The sequence below is a fragment of the Pelodiscus sinensis genome, chromosome 9 (assembly GCF_049634645.1).
Source record: "Pelodiscus sinensis isolate JC-2024 chromosome 9, ASM4963464v1, whole genome shotgun sequence".
Classification (NCBI taxonomy): domain Eukaryota; kingdom Metazoa; phylum Chordata; order Testudines; family Trionychidae; genus Pelodiscus; species Pelodiscus sinensis.
In genome coordinates, this window is record NC_134719.1 from 5,935,214 (window position 1) to 5,954,433 (window position 19,220).

Consider the following 19,220-nt stretch of genomic DNA (forward strand, 5'->3'; position numbering starts at 1 on the left):
AACTACTGCTGAACATTTGGTGGCCTTTACAAAAAGAGGCAATTTCTGCCAATACATCCCCAGCAGGCTAGTAAGGATGGGCTCCAAATGTGGTGGGAATGTGATGCAGGAGCTTCATACTGTTTGCATGGGGCATCTGCTCTAGCCGACAAGCTCCAAAAGTGATCCTGGAAATTTTCAGACACTGTGACATTAGGATGCATGAAGAGGAGATATTTTCATCCAATATACAGATATTTTCAAAAAAAAGCTTGGCAATAATAGAAACTTCATGGCTAAGAGTGCTAGGAAACACTTTGACACAGCTACCGGATACTATCAGAATTTTTCCCTTCTTCATTTATAGACCTGGAATGAACAAACCTTTTCCTTCTTGGGAAAAAAAAAAAAGTTCCTTCAAACAGACATCTCTCTAGCTCTTTAAACACTGGGGCAGATTGCACTTTCAACCACTTACATTTAAATTGTTAAATAATGTTAATAACTGAAATGATGCACTGATGATTGATGGGTGCAGAATAAACTGGATGCTCTTACTTCAGCACTGAAAAGGACAAAGAGGGGGTGCATGAAACACCATCATCCTAGTTTCTTAAGGGAACAATTTGCTACTTAACTTCAATTGTTTCTGGTTTTCTTTTTATTTGAACATTTTCCTTTTGGGGTCCCAGCCTGTCATAACCATGGGGGCTGACCAGTACCTGGGGACTAAGGGGTTAACTATGTCTCCTGTCTCTAGCCAGGTATCTGGTCAGCCAATAGTAATGCAGGTAGGGGTTTCAAACTGGAAGAAAGGAATTTTTAAATTTTCCCTCCTTTCTCCGAATCAGAGCAGTTTCTTCCATGTAACAGGGAGATGCGAAGGCCTGTCTCTCTCCCAAGAATGGACTTTTTATGTGTGTAAGTAGGGCAAAGTTAGTTAACCAGTCAGGTTTTATTTGTTTCCTGGTTTGGGAATGTGGAATTGATGTGTCAGCTGTTCAAAGTGTATTTTTTTCTTTTCCCTTTAAAAGAGTTTTCCTTTTGTAACTAAGTTTGAGCCCATGAGGGAGGGTCCCCTCCATGAGTATATCAACTGGTGGCGCTTTTTCATCTAGCCACTTTATTATGCTTGCAACTATGGTATTGTTTTGCTAATAAGTTTGTTTTCCTTTGTCTAATTAACCTGTATTGGTTCATTTCTGTTTCCTGGAAAATCTGTCTGTGGGTAACTGCATACCTCTGACTAAGGGGCAGCTACCACAGACTGCAGCTTATTTTTTTTTCTTTTCAAGCTCTTTGGGGAAAAAAGCTTGTGGTACCCCTGAGGTTTTTAGGGAGGAGGTTTCCCAAATGATCTCTTCCCTGGTTTTCTTGGAATACTTGGGTGGTGGCAGCGGTTTTTATTCTCCAAAGTCCAAATCAGGATTTTGGGGGAAGTTTTTGTACCAAAGCCGGTAGAGATCAGGTTTTGGGGTGCTTTTGCAGGCCCCCACTTCTGTATTTGTCATGCCAAAGTTGAGAACAGCCTTGACACAACCTCAAAGCTCCACTAGCCCATAACAGTTCTTCCCAATGAACATTACATGCTAAAAAAAATTGAGTACAAAAATGTGTTACACAAAAATAATTCTCATTAAAAATAGCAACCTTGCGTCCTGTACACGTCTAGTTGTATTGTTATCAGGAGTGTATTTTTCTTTTTGACATGGTGCCAGAGGCTTTTTTGTACATGTTTCTATATATTTTCTCCAGGCTGTCTTCAAAGATAGCTCTGTGGGGTTTTCCTTTATACACAGCTGCATGGTTGGACCAATATTCACCATTATCCAAGTGAACGGTGGTGTTCTGCTGAGCTGATGAACTGTTAACATAAGCAAAGCCAAAATGATCAATCTTAAGGGAAGAGGAAACAGGAGTCTATAAATGCAATGTGAACCTAGATGCAGTGCTGAGACAGTGACATTTTACAAGCAGAAACACAATTATACCACAATTATTCAAAGGAACAGAAGCCCATGTTATTGAAATACAGAAGTCTTACTTCATGTAACTAGATACCTGCTAAACAGAGACAAAATTCTTTCTGGAACAGAATGTCGTTGCTTTACTGTACTTTGATTGGCAGTGTGACAATGCATTGAGCAGTATGCAGCGGCTACACAGTATCTGTGTGTCCTTTGAAGGTCAAAATACACCCATAAGCAGCTATTTCAATATGAAGACAATCTATTCAAGGTAAATTAAATTACTTCAACTGCAGCTATAATGTGTTCTATCCTCTCTCTCAGGTTAAAAATATATTTTACCAAATACATTATGAGACAGCAGCAATGGAATGTTACTCATTTCTTCCCCTTATGTGTCACTGATTTAATATCTGTAAGAAAAGATATTAATATACCAGTTGCTTCCAGAATTCATTTTCCTAGCCCCATCAAGTAGAATGTATCCTCTAAAAGTCTTCATTACCAAGCACTGACAAATGTTAGTGCATTTATATCTAAGCGTCACGGATTGATTGTTTTCTCTTAGAACCTCTGAAATAAACAGTTGCATTATAATAAAACCAATTAGTTTGATTTTGTGTTACTATATTTGAAATTAGATCATAAAAAATTAAAAAGGTAAATCTCAGTCCTGGGGTAATTTTTTTCAAATGCACCTAACTGACGTGGTGTTTTTTAAATGTTTACCCCTTTTCTTCAGAGGTTCAGATCCCAACTCTACCATCTCCTGGGTATGGGAAATTTATTGGTGGCCATTTTTATCTAGAAAATAGAAATAAGATTTGATTTTACAGGTAAATTTCAAACTGGGTCGTTTATGCATATTTTGATCAGGTCAAGTCACACCACTTCAGTAGGGTGGCAAAACTTCCAGGTCTTAAAATTCTGTTTAATACATATTAACTTCAAGACAATGTGACAAATGAGTGAACCAGTGTATGTGAAATTATTAATGAGTGTATTTTTAGCAAGCTACAGTAACTTCTAATGAGGTTTCTTTCCACTGAAAGCTGCAATTTAAACCATATGAATAGGGTGGGGAAGGATGAGAGATTTAGGGCCAGCTCTTAAAACCCTGGTCTCTCTTTTTGCACATGATAAACAGAAGCTATAATGCTCCATTTACAAGTATATGCTGAGGCACAAAGAATGAAATTTGGAAGCCAGCCTATATGAAGGAGTTGGGTGAAAAAAGGCATCAGTTGTTCTTACACAACTGTGGGCACGAGGCTGAAAAAGCATGGCAACCTTTCCTTTCCCACACTCCAAAAACATAAAACAGGCCCTGGTATTTTAAATCAACTGACTATCTGGAGTAAATTAAAAATAGTTCTCTTAACAGCGAGGCGGAACTGCACATTACATCTTTGACTCACAAGAAACTAACACAGAGAGAACGTCAAACCAACAAGAGACCCTCATGGCGCCACTCTGAATAGTTCTGTAGAACTGGACGCCTCTAGGAACTGCTAGATAAAGGTACCAGTTCTGCTTCCTTATTTAGCCAGATTGCTTCCTATAGTCTGCATTGCACTTTCTTCTACTTAAAATGCAATTTGGGCCAGAAAAACTAACGTTACTCATGTGCCTCCATTCAAAACCCATCACAGCGGCAAACATAGATGACTCTTCAAGAATGAGAATAACGTCAGCAAAGTCCAAATCAATGCCTTAAAGCTTAAGAGCTGTCTATTTTTGGTGTATTTCCATTAGTCACTCCTTGCTCATAAGATATTCAGCAGTAGTATGGACATAGACACAGGCCTGGCAGAGAAAAGCCAGTCTCCTGTCTCAACTGGAAACCATCCTTACAATCTGAGCTAAGTGATCTGGGAATTACACACACAAATTATCAACAGCAGGATTTCTGCACGCAACTCCCCATTCTGAACTACCTGTCATATGCTTTTATTCCCTCATACATGTCCTTTAGGAGTCCCAAAAGCTCTTTTCAGAGTGAGTCATACACTGAATATTTTAAACAACATGGACCTATTCCATATTCCCAGTGGTTTTCAATCATCTACTTTACTGCAAACATTTGGTCAGGCAGTAGCATGTCCTTCTCTGAACTCTCCCTCTGTCCTAGTATCCTGTTGACAAAAACTGTGCAAATATAGAGCAGTCAAATGATCATTGAGTTCTTATCTCTCTCCCCCTTTCGTGCAGTGGAATTAATGTTGCCGGTGTTTAACCCTAAGATACAATTCTGTCCCAACCTGAGTGCTCCATTTCATATCCCGTCAGTTATTGATATTGTAATACTGGGGTTTGTTGCACCTCCCTTCCCCAATGCTTGAAGTTTCAACATCAATCTCAAAGTTGCCTCAATACAGAGATGTGTGCACATATACAGACACTTTGTTTGCTTCAACTTGTCAGGGTAAGGGCACATATGGGATACACTTAGAATAAAGACGTGGCAGTAAGTACAGAAGTGTTCCCAACAATTGATCTAAAACTTGATGAAGAGAAAAGTAATTGCTCTTTGACAGAAGGGGGTATAATTAGGATTGTAATCCTTAGTGACACCCCAACTGTGGAAATCAAAATGTAGAGTTTTTAAACATTTTTTTAAAGTTCATTACACTGCACAATATGAATATGAATGTGTTTTCCTATCTGCACATACACCAATGACTCATGAATTTGGAAGTCACTATGAAAGTTTGCCCTAATTGTAAGTGTTAAAACATACCTATTTTAGGTCAAGTCCATCTAGATTTAGCACTGCAGTCCCAGCCCCCTCTCACCACAGCAACTTAGGGCCAGGAGAGAAGCATTTTTCCATGGCCCCTGCAGCTCCAGCAGGCACAGTTGGGGGATGGTTGCTTGTCCTGAGGCTGAGGCAGGTCCAGGTTCATCTGCCCCCTGCTCTCCCCAGCCAGAGTGAGGAATGCAGCAAACTGTGCATGTTCCCCTCACTCCCTGACAAAGGGAACAGCCAACAGCATCCCATATGAATCAGGGGGCAGGAAAACTTCAGCCCCACTACCCTCCCTAAAGGGTGCCTGGGGATAGGAGGCTCGGGGATGGGGCAGTCCTGGACAGGGGAAGGGAGTGTCCCCAGCCAGCCATTTTCGTCTGCCTGTTGATTCGGACTCTTTTCCTGTATGGATTTCTGAGAAGCAATCCCATTCCAGGTACATCCCATTTTCCAGCCATAACCAATCTCTGACCTTGCTTTACATTCTGATAAGAGGAAGCTGTGGTCCTAGCTCTTATCGTTTAGGAGTTCTTGAACAGATTCTCTCACATACATAGCAGATAGTTATTTTCATCCTCAGAAATCCCACAGTGTTTCACAAACAACCACCAATGCACCCTTCCCCTCTTCCCACACTGAACACAACTATCTCTAGGGTAGAGGATGGCAATGACTCCTCACTAGGAGTAAGAATGCTAGAGCAAGATCTGCTTCAGAGGAAGAGTGCCAGAAGATGCTAGCATGCATCTGATGAAGTGTTTTTACCCATGAAAGCATATGATCAAAGAAACATATTAGTCTTTAAGGTGCCACAGGACTCCCCACTGTTTTTGCAAATACAGACTAACATTGTTATCCCTCTGAGAAGATACTATGTTTCTGTAAATCAGATAGGGCTACAGTTTTGAGGTCTCATCTGAAATGCAAACACTAAACTGCCTCATACTCTGTTTAATCCACCCTCTTGCAGATAAAGGATAGAGCTCAATACTTGATCTTAAATAAAAAAAATCCTCTCAGTTATAGGGATGTAAGTGACTTGTCGACTATTCGATAAGCTTAAGTCCTCCCTGTGGGGCTTCCTTTTGAAATGTACAAGAGCCCTGCTGGGGCTCTTGTACATTTCAAAGGCTGAGGCCTCTCAGGAAGCATGGAGCTAGCAGGAGTCCCCCCCACTGGCTCTGTGCTCTTCATGAGGCCTCCACTTTTTAACTGTAGCAAGAGCCCCGTAGGGCTCTTGCTACAGTTCAAAGGCGTAGGTGCTCTTATAGACTAATCATATAGTCAATGGAAATCCCATCGACTATTCAATTAGTTAATTAATCTAAATTTAACATCCCTACTGAGTTACAAGCATGGAAAAGGATTCTAGCTACTAAGTCTCAGTTTTCACATCTCTCTGAGTTAAAAGATAGCCAAATACTTCTAAAAATAGAAAAATGGCTCTCTGGCTGACATTATGAAGTCCAAATCACTGCCCAAGGATCGTTTTTATGACCATGTGAAGTCTTGACAATACGAATTATTGGAGGTTGCACTGACACAGTGTCAATCATAGCAGCATGGAAGGCACAACAATAATTAGCTGCATTTTGCTCTTAGGTAAAAAATCTTAGTAGGACTAACTCAAAGAAGCATTTGGCCATTTTACAGCATAATGCATAACTTAAAATAGAAAATGAATTATTTACGTGTCCATTTTGCAGCTAGATTTTAGCAGCATGGTATACATGTTGTTTCTATACCAATTACCAAATAGGACATACCTGCTCTGTAGTTCGTTGCCACATAAGGAGTCTTTACATGAATCTTCTCTTGTCTTACTTGAGTCTCCTTTCAATGAGTTACTCTCATCCTAAAAAACAGAAATCAAATTTTCATTAGCCCGGTTTCTGATTACAATAATTTAATTTAGAAATAGTTTCCTTCCATTTAGAAAACGACTATTAAACCGCTTACATTTCTTGAGGGAGAAAAAGCAAAAGGTGTAATGAACCAAACACTACTTTGGATCAGTTTTAATTAAAATCACTGGAACTCAGCTAATAAATTTTCAAGTAATAAATTGGAAAGAATTTCTGGGAGCTTACATCCAAGGGCCTGTGCAGACAATAATAGGCACTTATGCTTACTTATACACAAACAGGGTTGAGTGCTAGGAAGCATGTTGGTGGCAGCACTGAATTTGTATCTTGAAGTAGGGGAAAATGGAATCAAAGATTCATCACAACATGCCATTGTCATACAAATCATGCATTTTAATCAGTTAGTGGCATTCTAGAGGACAAAAATGGTTCGCTACAAGTATGCGAGGCTGAGGAGAATGGTAAGTTTACTGGACTTTAAGGTAACTATAATGTATTTATTGACTCTGCAGAGGTAGTCTTAAAAAATAACTACTTAGGACTCTTCCTCTTCCAAGTGCTTAACAAACATTACTGAATTAGTCCTCTGTGCAGAATTAAGTAGAATAATAACCACTGAAAGTCTGCAACACAACCAAGACTAGAAGGTAGAAATTCCTTCCCTTCCTTAATCATATGTAGTGTACAGGTATGGAATCAAGGCCTGTATGGAGTTGAGCCTAGAGGATGCTTTCAGCAGAAGTCAACTGCTCAAGGATTATTAAACAAAATTACCTTTCATGCATACCATTAAAATAACCAGATGGGATGAGAACACCAAACTGGGAGAGAGGACAGTGACCATGAAGGAAAACAGAAATATAATGGAGAGCCAGCTCCATAGCCTAGGACTGTGGCAAGACTACAGTATTTATTGTGGAGAAACACAAGGTAATGAGGGTGTCTGTGTGACCAGGAAATCCGACTCTGTCCTCGGTAGTTACACGCTAAAAAGCACATAGCAAAAGGAATCAAGTGCAGTGGTAAAGTCTGAAATGTTTGCCAGAAGCAAATTAAATTTTGGAAGGCATAAAAAGATGTATCAAATGTAAACAGGAATATGATGTCCGTAGAGCTGCATGAATAACTGAGTTTTTGGTTTGCAAACTTGTCCAAAAAACAAATCAAATCAAGTGTCCATTGGTGCAGGGACTAGAACTCAGGTTAAGCGCCATAATAGCTACACTTACGTTATAGGGATTTTCTTTTCTCTTTCTTTGGCCCAATGAATATACTATGTGGAACAGCTGGGGGGACCCAGCCTTCTGAGCCCCCTCTGAGCCTGCCTTCTCTCCCAACTTTCAGTTGGGAATCCTGGGCATCCTTCTTCAACAGGGAGATGACTGAGAGCCCAACCCAGAACACCGTACAGTCTGGCAGACCTGAGTCTTTGTTTTAGAGTAGAGATTTGAACTAGGGTCTCTCAGGTGGGTTCTCTAACTGTTGGTCTACTCAATGTAAGTGGGGCACCAACACTGTCTCCTGTTCAGTTTTGTGAATGATATCAAAGTCTCCTTGTGAAACCAACCCAAAGCATTTCAACTAAGGCAAAATGGTTTATTTCACCACATCCTGATTTCTTCTTGTTCTCAGCTGAAAAAATTTCCTGAATTTCACAAATCCACAACATGTTTTGGTTGACCCAAATCTACATTTTGGGGGGGAGGAAAAGAGTTTGAGATGAAATATTTTGCCCAGCTCTAGTTTTCCATGTTATAATGAGAGCTGTAGTGGTCACCTTTGGAATATGATCCAGAGTTCTGGTCACAATGTTTTAAGATGACACTACTGATATCAAAACTAGCAAAATGCAGTTGGAGGCTGTTTGCAAGGGCTGCAGTTCGATAGAAAGGTTGGAGACATTAGGCCCATGGTCTCTGGAAGACCCTTCCAGAAGTGCAACAAATTTGGGCAAGAGTGGAGACCTGAACCAAGACGTTTTGTGTCCTGTATGCTAACTTGCCTCCCTTACCTGTTGCCTCCTACCACAACCCAGATGTGGAGCTTTCTGGGATAGGAAGTATCTTTCTACTGGGTGTTGTACAGCACTCTGTGTGCTGGGGCCCTGAGCCTCGCCTGGTGCCTCAGGTGATAGTTTAACACAAATTATTTCCATATAAATACATGTTAAAAAGCAATTCTCTGCTTACTTAAGTGAACAAAGGCAATGGGAAAAGGAACAGAAGAGCACAAGAAGCAGGCTTTATCTGAAAAAAAGTACAAAAGTACACTTATAAAAGTACAAAGGCTATAAGATCCCATATGCTGCTTGATGTCCCGCCTTCCTGTTTCTCCCCAGTGGGTCTCTCCCCCACCTGCCCTCCTAAATGGGATAGTCTTCATGGGAAGGGAGATGTAGTCACCGAGACATGCCTTACCGTTGTTAAACACTGACTGTGCTAATCCATCCACTCAGCTGCAGAAATGGCCCCGTCTGCTCAAGCCAGCACAGCACAGCCTGGCAAGTCTGGGTGAGTGTGCGAGGGAGAGATGGTTCAATATGGCCGCAGCAGACAAGAACCACCTTGTGCAGAGGCAGCTTCACAGTGGCATGAGGCTTTCTTTGGTGTTTTCAAATTAGGACTTTTCCAGAAGGAGCTAGTGGAAAAGAGGTGTTGGGGAAGAGACCCTTTTGCAGTTCCTCTTTAATAGCTACAAACCATTTACAGCATCATGGGAAGACAAAGTAGCCAGCCCTCAGGCTGTTTTAGCAAACCAGTGAATTCTATTATCTTAGAGTCATGGTCTGGTGTCCAGAAGAAGCAGTCAAGGGCTGCTGGTTTAGGCTGTGCAAACTTTCATTACACGTAGGTGCTAGACCGTCATAAAATTCAATTTGCCATCCTAAATTCATCGGAACATTATAAGAAGCTGACCTGAGCTGTACCTGCTTTCAAGTGTTTAGAACACAGAACAATGTCAGAAACATCTTGTATTTAACAGCATGCAGTGCAGCTCACTCAAGGTCATCAGGTTCATGTACAATTTAGGACAAGTACATCATGTGCACTTACATTTGGTCAAAGAGTCCTGACATGAACAAAAATTGCTTTGAAAGACCATCAAGAGTAGACAAATAGAAATCAGATTGGGATGCTAGATTCTCAAACCCTGAATGTAAATGGATGGGCATAAACATACTTAAATTATATTAAATTTAGTTACCAAAGTGGGGATTCAGACTAAGTATTTTTCATTCGTCAAGAATTTCAGAGTCTGCAAGTATACCTAGCTTTATGAATAAACCTGTAGATTAATAATTTGGTAAACCAAATTTTGCCCTTTCTCCAAAAGAGGAGTCAGAGGAGCTCATGGATGTAAATTTTAGGCTAATCCGTACCAATTCATTCTCATGCCTTCGTGCAAAGAAGTCATACATAGCAGCATTGGTGTCAAACTGTACTGTTCAGTAAAGCACAACTCATGAAAATCCTACAGTCTAAAGTCAGAGAAGGTACAAGATAGCACACCACTGGCAGAGTGTGCCGAGGACACACTTCACACAACAAACATCACTCTCAGAAGGTACGTCTGCACAACAATTAAAATACCCATGGCTGGCCCATGCATGTTGACTTGAGTGAAGGGAATGACCCGTTGGTCTGAGGTCTGCAACGACAAACGAATGGGCACAGGCCAGCTGTGGGTTTTTTTTAACTGCAGTGTAGACATACCCAGAGAGGCTGTCTGGAATGTGGAATGCCAAGCAAGGGAAGTAGGAAACAAGACATGAAATTTCAAGTGAGAAAAGGAGACAAGGACCAGTACACAGCAAGTATGGGAGAACACTTTGAGGAGGCAGGGTTGGGAGCTGGAGATGAGGGAAGTATAAAGCAGAGTGGAACTATGGACTGCTTTGACAACATGAAAGATCTTAGCAGATACATTGTGGACGGACTAAAAGGGGGAAAAAAGAAAATGGGAAGGCCAATAAGGAAGAAGAAGGAAGGAAATTACTAGAGCATGGACAATCATGTTAGTGCCTGGTGTGAAGAGAGACTAATTTTGGAAATGTTGCAAAAAAGGAAATGACAAGTTTTGGCTACGGTGTGGACATGATAGAAGAATAAAAAACAAATACAAAATGACACTAAGCATGAGAGCCTGTAATACAGGAATAGAGGTGGCAGTATGAACCAATTGAGGAAAAATCCAAGACAAGGAGGAGTAGGGGAATAGTTCACTAGGTTCACTATAATGAATCTGAGATAGCAGCAAGAAGACAAACTGAAAGTAGCAGAGAAGTAGATTTATGGATAAGAGGACCCAGAGAGAGAGAGAGAGAGGTCAGAGTCAAGAATTAAGCCCTGGGAACTCTGACAGAGAGGAAGAGGAAGAGAAGATATTGCCATAGAAAAAAGTACTACAGAACTGGTTCAAAAGGAAGGAGAAAAACCGAGACAGCTCAGTAAATTGGAAGACTGGATACAAATAGGTATCATCAGTCCTTTCAAAGGTGAAGAGAGCTAAAGCCATTAGATCTGGCCAAGAAATTGTCATTGGTTTCTTTAGCAAGAGTGGTTTTGCCACTTGACTATACAGAAAATTAGTCTACAAAGGGTCAAAGTCAAGGAAGGAATAGTCCATACGATCAAGAGAGGAGGGAAAGAAAGTTGGGAGTCAGTAAGATTTCATGTTGGGAGAAAAACAAGGGAATGTTTTAATATTCAAGAGAGTGGTTGAGGATAAAGATGAGACCAAGACTCCTTCCCTCCTTCATGTCCAGTGACAGAATTGTGATAGGTTGATTTGAGATGTTTGTACAACATTGACTTTCCATGCTCCGTTTATCTATATTTACTCGCAGGGAAACCTGACTACACGTATAATTACTATTTGTGCCAGAGTGCTGCTGATGCAGGAGTTTGTATTTGTGCAGTTCTCAATAAAGAATGGTTTAAGATACTCAGTGCTGCAATAAGCTGGCATGGCATATAAAATGCTTCGCTCACCCCCAGTTATGTTGCATGCACAGGTGGAGCGACAACAGAAGTCTGTGCTTTGGAGATAAGAGATCTTGGGAAGGGAAATTTCTCTAGTGTTTTCCCTTAGAGAATGGCAGAGATTCAAAAGGCAACACAGAGCAAAGTTTGTCTACACTACACAGACATGGCCCTGTTGCTAAAAGTCTAATGTAAATGGAACAGGATTTGCATTGCCAAGAGAAATATGGACCACTCCTGTGGATAGCGAGTCATATACGCTGCCACTTATCGAAGCAAACTTTTCTCTCTCGGAAGGGAAGGGGAGAGAGTTGGGAGGTTTAAGCATTTGTGAATGTCAAAAGCTTTGCCACTCAATTGGTAGTGTAGACAAAACTTGGACTGAAACGTCATGAAATAGGTTCCGAGATTTCTGGCTACACAGATTTGATTTTTTTAAGCACAATTCTACACTGAAGCGGGTTATGAAAAAGAAACTCCCTCTGTTTCTGGATGGAGTAGCACTATAAATCAAGAGCCCAGTTTCTATTCACAGCTTACTTATTGGGTAACCTTAGCAAGCCATTTCACATCTCTGTACCTCAGGTTCCCCATTTCTAATACTAGCTCTCTTTCATAAATCTTTAAGTTCCATGGATGAAAACTCTAAGTATTATCACTACTGTGGGTATGTGTACACTACACAGCTTTTAGCGACAAGCCTATGTTGACACAATACTTCCATGCCTTTTCGAAGCATCTTTCTCTTTGTCAGCAGGAGAGCACTCTTGCTGGCAAAGAAGCTTTCACATTTACACTTACCACCGCAAAACGTCATCATTCATGGGGAAGAAAGGTTTAAGTACCCATGAATGTCAAAAGTGTGGTCAATCAAGAGAAAGTGTAGACCTGTTCTGAGTAGATCTGCTCCAATTGAGTTTCACGAACATTTTTTACTAGTTACCTCTAGTGACTTGGATTCCAGGCTAGCTTACAGATCAGTAGCACCGTTAATTGCATTTCAACTACAAAATTATTGGTAGGGGACCATGAGTTAGAATGAACACAGACACTGACTTTCAGATTCTAGGTTGAGGTAGGCAACTCAAATTTCAAATAAAACCTTTTTACTTGTACACTGATTAGACCCACAGAGTCACCAAGGCACAAAAATGGAATCTCAGTGCCAGTTTTACTGAATCACTTTCCAGAGCAGAATTGCTTTTATGGATGTAAAAGCTTAACATTTTTAAAAATCTTGGCCCGTGTTTCTAGAACTCAGACATACCAAGAGATGAGTTCACTTATCTGATTACAAATAGCCCTAAGTTTTAATGGAATGGAATACACTGGTCTAGGGCATAATCTTATTCATGAAAAGAGCACTCTCTTCCTCTTTCATTCACAGGAAGATGAATGAATGAAGAGAAAGTAACATGCATCTGAGAAACAAAGATATCTGAACAACACTGAGTACAGCATCACCAGTTGGGTGGCGCTCAGGCATTTGGGAATTAAGCCCTTACCTTTCTGAAGCTACATAACAAATCTATACCAAGCTTATTCTAAATTGGAGGAAGACACAGAAATGTAACAAAAAGTCACTATCCCTTGATGCTCTGTGAGGGAGTTAACACAAGCCCTGTCCGTAAAGGCTGCATAATGCCTGCCACATTGCACTTGAAATAGCTCAGCGATGTGCAGAATCCAGATTCCAGAGCCGCCTGCCAAGTCCATCACTTGTACAGAAAAGGAACCTTTCTATTACAACAAATCTGTAGGAGGCACAATTTTCTTCCTTAAACATTTAGTGGCAATAAATGTTTTAGCTTGTAAACATAAAACTTACAAATGTTAGCATTTGCCTAGCACTGTGTGTCCTTAAAATGTTTTTCACTCGTTTATGGATCTCTTCGCCATTTGCGGGGGTAGACCAACCAGAGTTGAACCTATAAGAAGGGGGGGGGGGGGGGGAAGGGAGAGAGAGAAAATCAAAGAAAGATTTTTAGTTTAAAGATGGACCACACTTTTTGCTGTGAAGTTTACTTAAATCAAGAAACGCAAATGATTTGGAATGTATAGACGGTTAAGGTTCAATCCTCTCTTGTTCCTCTGGTTGCTCAGTGGTTTAGGAGATTAGCAACCAACATCAACCAAAAGAGCCACAGTAGTGTGAATTCATGGTTTCATTTGCTATATATTAATATTTAACATGTACACCAGGAGAAATACTTATACTTAACTGTGTACCTATGTTATTGTCACAGCAATATGACAGATCAGTATTATTATTTTATCAACTACAGGTTCAACCCCTCAAATCCAGCACATCTGTGGACCACACAAACCTGGCCCTCGACCACCAGATGCTCGGGAGCCCCAGTCTCGGGATCCCCAGCCAGCCTGGCAGCAGTGGTCCGGTGACTGGGGATGGGTTGGCGGAGGCTGAGGATCCTCAAGGCCAGAGACTCTGGCTGCACCAGCAACAGCCGGGCTGTCAGTGGCTGGAGATCTGTGGAGCTGGGCATCTCTGGCTAGACCTTCAGGAGCGGGATCAGCAGCTGGGGATCCCCAGGGCTGGGCTGGTGGTGGCTGCAAAGCCCCGGCTCTAGGGATCCCCAGCTGCAATGGCAGCAGCCGAGCCACCGGGGGCTGGAGATCCCCAGGGATCCCCAGCTGCGCCACCAGCAGGAGGGTCATCAGAGAACCTTCCCTGGTCTGGTAAAATCCCTCGATTGAGAACGGTCAGGTCCTGAAGGTGCTGGACCAGGGTGGTGCAACCTGTACAACCCAGCAAAAGCATCCAGATTGGATAGTAACTTAGATCGGTTAATAATTAATAATCAGCGTTTCACTATCAAGCGCGGGAAAAAGCCGCAAGAGACACATTAAAGAGTCACTTGTGGTTCTGAGACTCAGTCTGAGAATCACTAGGCTAAAGAAACCTTTCAAAAGGTGCACTGGGAAAATGCAGCCACAATTTCAATTATGTGCAAGGATTGTCCATATTTGCTGTGCATTGATTTATGCTCTTTATATGTAAGGCTGCGTGTCTGCCATGGAAGACTGATTCCATGAGTTTCCATGACCTCCATGACTTCTGTAGTGGCAGGACAGCTGGCTCCAGGGCTGTCCAAGCCGATCAGGCAGCCCACGGGCCAGGTGCATTGGCCACTATTGGAGCAGTTTGGGGCTCACAGCTGGGGCAGGGGTCTGTGGTGCCAGGTAGCACTTATCTCAGAATCAGCCAGCATGTCCCTACAGATCCTAGGGGGACGGATGGAGGTGAGCTCCTTCAGGCACTGCCCCTGCCATGAGCTCCACCACAACAGCTCCCATTGGCAACACAGAACCATCCCCTGACAAATAAGGGCACTAGAATTTTTAAACATGGACGTGAGACGATACAACGAAAAGCACCTTGCAACCTGCTGTTTGCTGATGACTTAGTGAGAAGCGAGAAAGACAGATTCTGCAAGCTGACTTTGAACTGTGACAGCATAGTTTGGATTTCAAACTACAAGCATTTGGGTTTCAGGTGAACATTGGTAAGACTGAGGCTATGACAACTGGGGGAACTGACTGTCAGGGATGTTTTGAAGGCTAAAACTATAATAGGGTTCAAAAAAGAATGAATGTTTCTGGAAGACAGGTCCATTCATGGCTATTAGCCAAGTAGTCATGGAGACAACCCCATGATCTTGGAGTCCTTAAGCCTCTGACTGCCAGAAACTGGGAGTGGAAAAAAGGGGGTGCAACATCCAATAATTTCCTGTTTTGTTCATTCCCTCAAACACTTGGCATTGGTCACTTTTGGAAGACAGACAAGGAGTCAGATAGACAACTGGTCTGACCAACTATGGTCATTTTTAGGATAATGATTCCCTCCTGAGTGATGTTAAGTTAGTGCCACACACTGTGTGATACAAGTAGCAAGAACTGACCTCAATAATGCTAAAAGACAGAGTATCTGAAATTGCACTTTGATCCACATTAACATATGGAAAAGAAACGTGGCCAGCTACAAGAAAGGAAAACAGTATGCTCTCCATCTCAGAAATTAAGATACTGAAATGGCCAACTGGTTGGACATTTTATGGCAGGAAACAAAATAAGGTCATAAGGGCCTAATGTGGCTTGCCCCAACAGACAAGTTGGCCAGGAATATCAAGCAGAGATCAGACAGCTACATCACCAGGATGGTTCTTGAATGGTTGTGGACAGAAGATAACCAAGGAAAAGCCCAAAACCACTGCACATGGACCAGATATTAATAGACCTCAGAAATGCCAATCAGAACAACAGCCTGGTGTGTATTATCATGAGTTTTCAAAGAAAACTATAAAAAAGTCACCAACCCCCAATAAGGAAGAAAGATGGTGACTCAAAGGATTCAATGTCATCTAAATTCTTGTGTGTCAGAGAACCACCAACATCTAACTGAGCAACTTCAAATACGGGCAGGGTATTTCTACCCTTTCCTTCATTTTCCTTTATCCATTTGATCTATTCTAAATTATTCATTATTGGGTATGCCTCCAGGTCTTCCCTGTAAACAGCCCCAATCTTTTCAGTCTATCCTCCTACAGGATATTTCCAAGTATCTACTCACCTGTCATCCATTTTTGCACCTCTCCTGTTTTAACGATCTCTCATTGGAGAGAGGCTACATAGAATTGACACAGTCACCCAAGTGAGGGTTATCACTGATTTATAGAGCAGAATATTTTTAGATTCCTTATATAATTTAAGATTTTGTTTGCTTTTTGACCATCACTGAGGAGACCCTTTTTTCATTAAGCCAAAAATATCTTTTTCTGGAAGCATTACAGTTAATTTAGAACCTAGCAGCATGTATGAATAGTTCAAATTATTCTATTGTTCTCCAGATCCTGAGAATAAAACAAAACCTTGTCAGAGTAACAGATTTCAATTCACCATTCTTAGAAAAAGGCCAAGTGGTCTGTTGACTTCTTTTAATTGACTCATCATGAAAGATATTATGAGTGAGAAGGCTGGATTCTGCATTTTCTCATATCACTGAACTAAGTCTGATGTACAAAATTACACTGAATACATATAATTGGTATGCAGTAAATTGCTAGAAAGCTGCAGCTCTGCAGAAATGCTCTGATTTAGAATGAACTAGATCAGGTAAGAGAAAATTAAAAATCAAGAAAAAAGAGCAAGGTTAGTAATGTGATCTTCCATCTACTTGTAGTCACTAATTCCAAACCTTAGCACAAGGGAAACTGCTGCTGAACTTGTGCACATAGAAATGTAGATTTACAAGCAATTCAAGTGTGCCAGTTCTTATTTTCACAAATGAAATGTGGTCCATGACAGTGTGGCACTTTGCCTCATTTATTTTCATTTTGTCAGATTTCCTTGTGTTGTTTCATATTGGAAAGACAGTCAGACATATTGCTGCAGTTTATAGAATTTGCTTTAAAAAAAAACCCAGGAAATAAAGTAGCTAATGTTCATTTGGAGTATTTCAAAGCACTGTTATTGATTTTGCGTTTGCAAATATCCTTTAGAAGTCATATGCTATTCTTATCAGAAAAACCATGTGCCACAGGAGAAGGCTAAGTATTTAGTGCAAAAACTATAGGCATTTTCAGTGGCATTACTGAACAATCCACTAGTGTGCACTGTGGTATAAGAAATGTTTGTTGATCACATAACCCTGAACTTAATTTACAAAAATCAAAACCTTAAGTATGATTAAAAACAGTATCAGCTCCTTTTTAATTAGTTTTGCCAGTATCTTTACTGTCTAATTTTAGTAATAACTACAAAGCCTAATCCACATTTTAAGTCATAATATTAATATTTACACCAATCAAAACTCATCCTAAAATAAAATTATGCCAGAAAATGTAACACCCATAATCAAAATTTAAACAATTTAATGATGCGATAACTCCTATTGGACAGATTTTATAAAATGGGTTTCAGAGCAAAGCTTCTTAAACTATAAATAAAGGAATTTCATTTGCCTGAAACTAATAATGTATTTTAAAAACCACTAGCTACTTATTTATGTGATTAAAGTGTCAGTATTCTATTGCTACGTTGGTGGAAAAGTCATTTCATTTCAATGGCTGTTTGCCCTGATAAACTTCTACGGCTGTATTTTGTCATACTTCCAATTTTCCTGGGGACTTGCAAACATTCTGCAGTTACATCAGTTTAAATTGTTTATTGATTCCAATAGATTGTATAAACACTTTGGAAGTATAGCTCAGTGACCTAGAAAAAAGCCAGATCAGAGACGTTCTCATCATTCATTTAGAAGATGCTATGTCTAGGTGCAAAACTATTTTCCCTTGGAACGTGACTAAAGGCATTTATTTTCTTTTATGAGGTAAGGTTTTTTTTTCAAGTCACACAAACAGAAAACATTTACCTTAGTGTCGGGGGGGAGGAGTGAGGAACCCAAGTCCGGATGTTCTAATACAGATGACTATAATTCTCAAACATCCATTAGGATGGGACAGACTATTAGTAATTCAAATATATGTGTCTATACTGTTTAACTATCAATTTAAAACCCTCAACTTTATAATAAATAGGTGTTTTCTAAATGTCAGACAGTCCCATAATTCTTTTGCTAATATCACATATGAGCAAGAAATCCTACACCATCTTGGTTAGCAGAGTTAATGCAAAAGCTTACTAGAAAACATTTGCAGTGCATATAACCCCTTCCCCATCAGTAAGCCTCCCAGTAGTGTGTGTAATTGTGTGCATGTGGCCTCCATGAAGAATTTATCAACTTCAAAGCAGAGACTTCTTGCTGAGAAGAAACTACATACAAGGACAAACTATCACAGGACAGAAATCAATAAAGTACTATAGTAGCAGATTCACAATTGGAGAGCACAACTGAAGACAGAAAAAGGGAGAAAAAATAACTCCTTAGATAAATATAACCATACAAGCAGCTAAAAGAATCTTTCAGGAACTACCCATGTAACATGAGAGATCATCCAGAAAACCAAATACAGGTACACTTAGTTCTAAAATGGATATGTAGCAACTGTAATATATCAGGTTGTATGGGGGCACTGCTGTGAGGGTCAAATTGGGGAAAATTGCTTAAAACCAGGGCTACCTGCAGCCCAAGACTGGGGTTCCCTTCTGTAAAGTACCAAACCATACCAGTCACACACAGCTCTCCAGCTGCCAATCTGGCCAGCAAGAAGTCGCACAAACAAATCCCCCGCCCCTTCATCTGTGCCACAACCAGCACCACTCGCACAGATGAAAGGTTGTGAAAATCAATCTCACCAACTCCAAACAGGTTCCCCCAGTCGCAAAGGACAGGCCACAGTCTCAGGTCAGTTTATACCTCAGATCTCACCCAAAAGAGCATGCTGTGCTATTTCTTTAGAATCTAAAATCTAAAGGCTTATTAATAAAGAACGAAAAGGCAGAGAGTAAGACTGTTAAAGAAAACACATTACATACATCAATCACCAAGTTCTTGACGCAGGCTCTTAGAACAGATGTAACAGAGTGCTAGCTTAAAAATCTCTGATGTACATCCTACATTAGGATTGGTCAACAAATCCTTTCCAGCCCTCTGTCCTTAGCAAGGATGCTTTCTGGAGTAAAGAGCAGGATTGGAGACAAAAGATGAAGGCGCCCTTAGGCTCCTTTTATTATCTTGCCCATGCAGAGGGAAATCCAT

General features: G+C 40.7%; 1 protein-coding gene across 1 annotated transcript in view; it reads right to left on the bottom strand.

Annotated features, from left to right (window-relative positions):
- Positions 1-1,635: 1,635 nt before the first annotated feature.
- Positions 1,636-19,220, bottom strand: part of SPATA6 (spermatogenesis associated 6) — a 60,734-nt gene continuing 43,149 nt past the window's right edge. The window contains exons 11-13 of the mRNA XM_075935945.1: positions 13,371-13,470; positions 6,462-6,550; positions 1,636-1,843 (exon numbers count right to left, since the gene is read on the bottom strand). Coding sequence (XP_075792060.1) covers positions 1,663-1,843; positions 6,462-6,550; positions 13,371-13,470 — 370 coding nt within the window. The 3' untranslated portion in view covers positions 1,636-1,662. The remainder of the gene's footprint in view (positions 1,844-6,461; positions 6,551-13,370; positions 13,471-19,220) is intronic.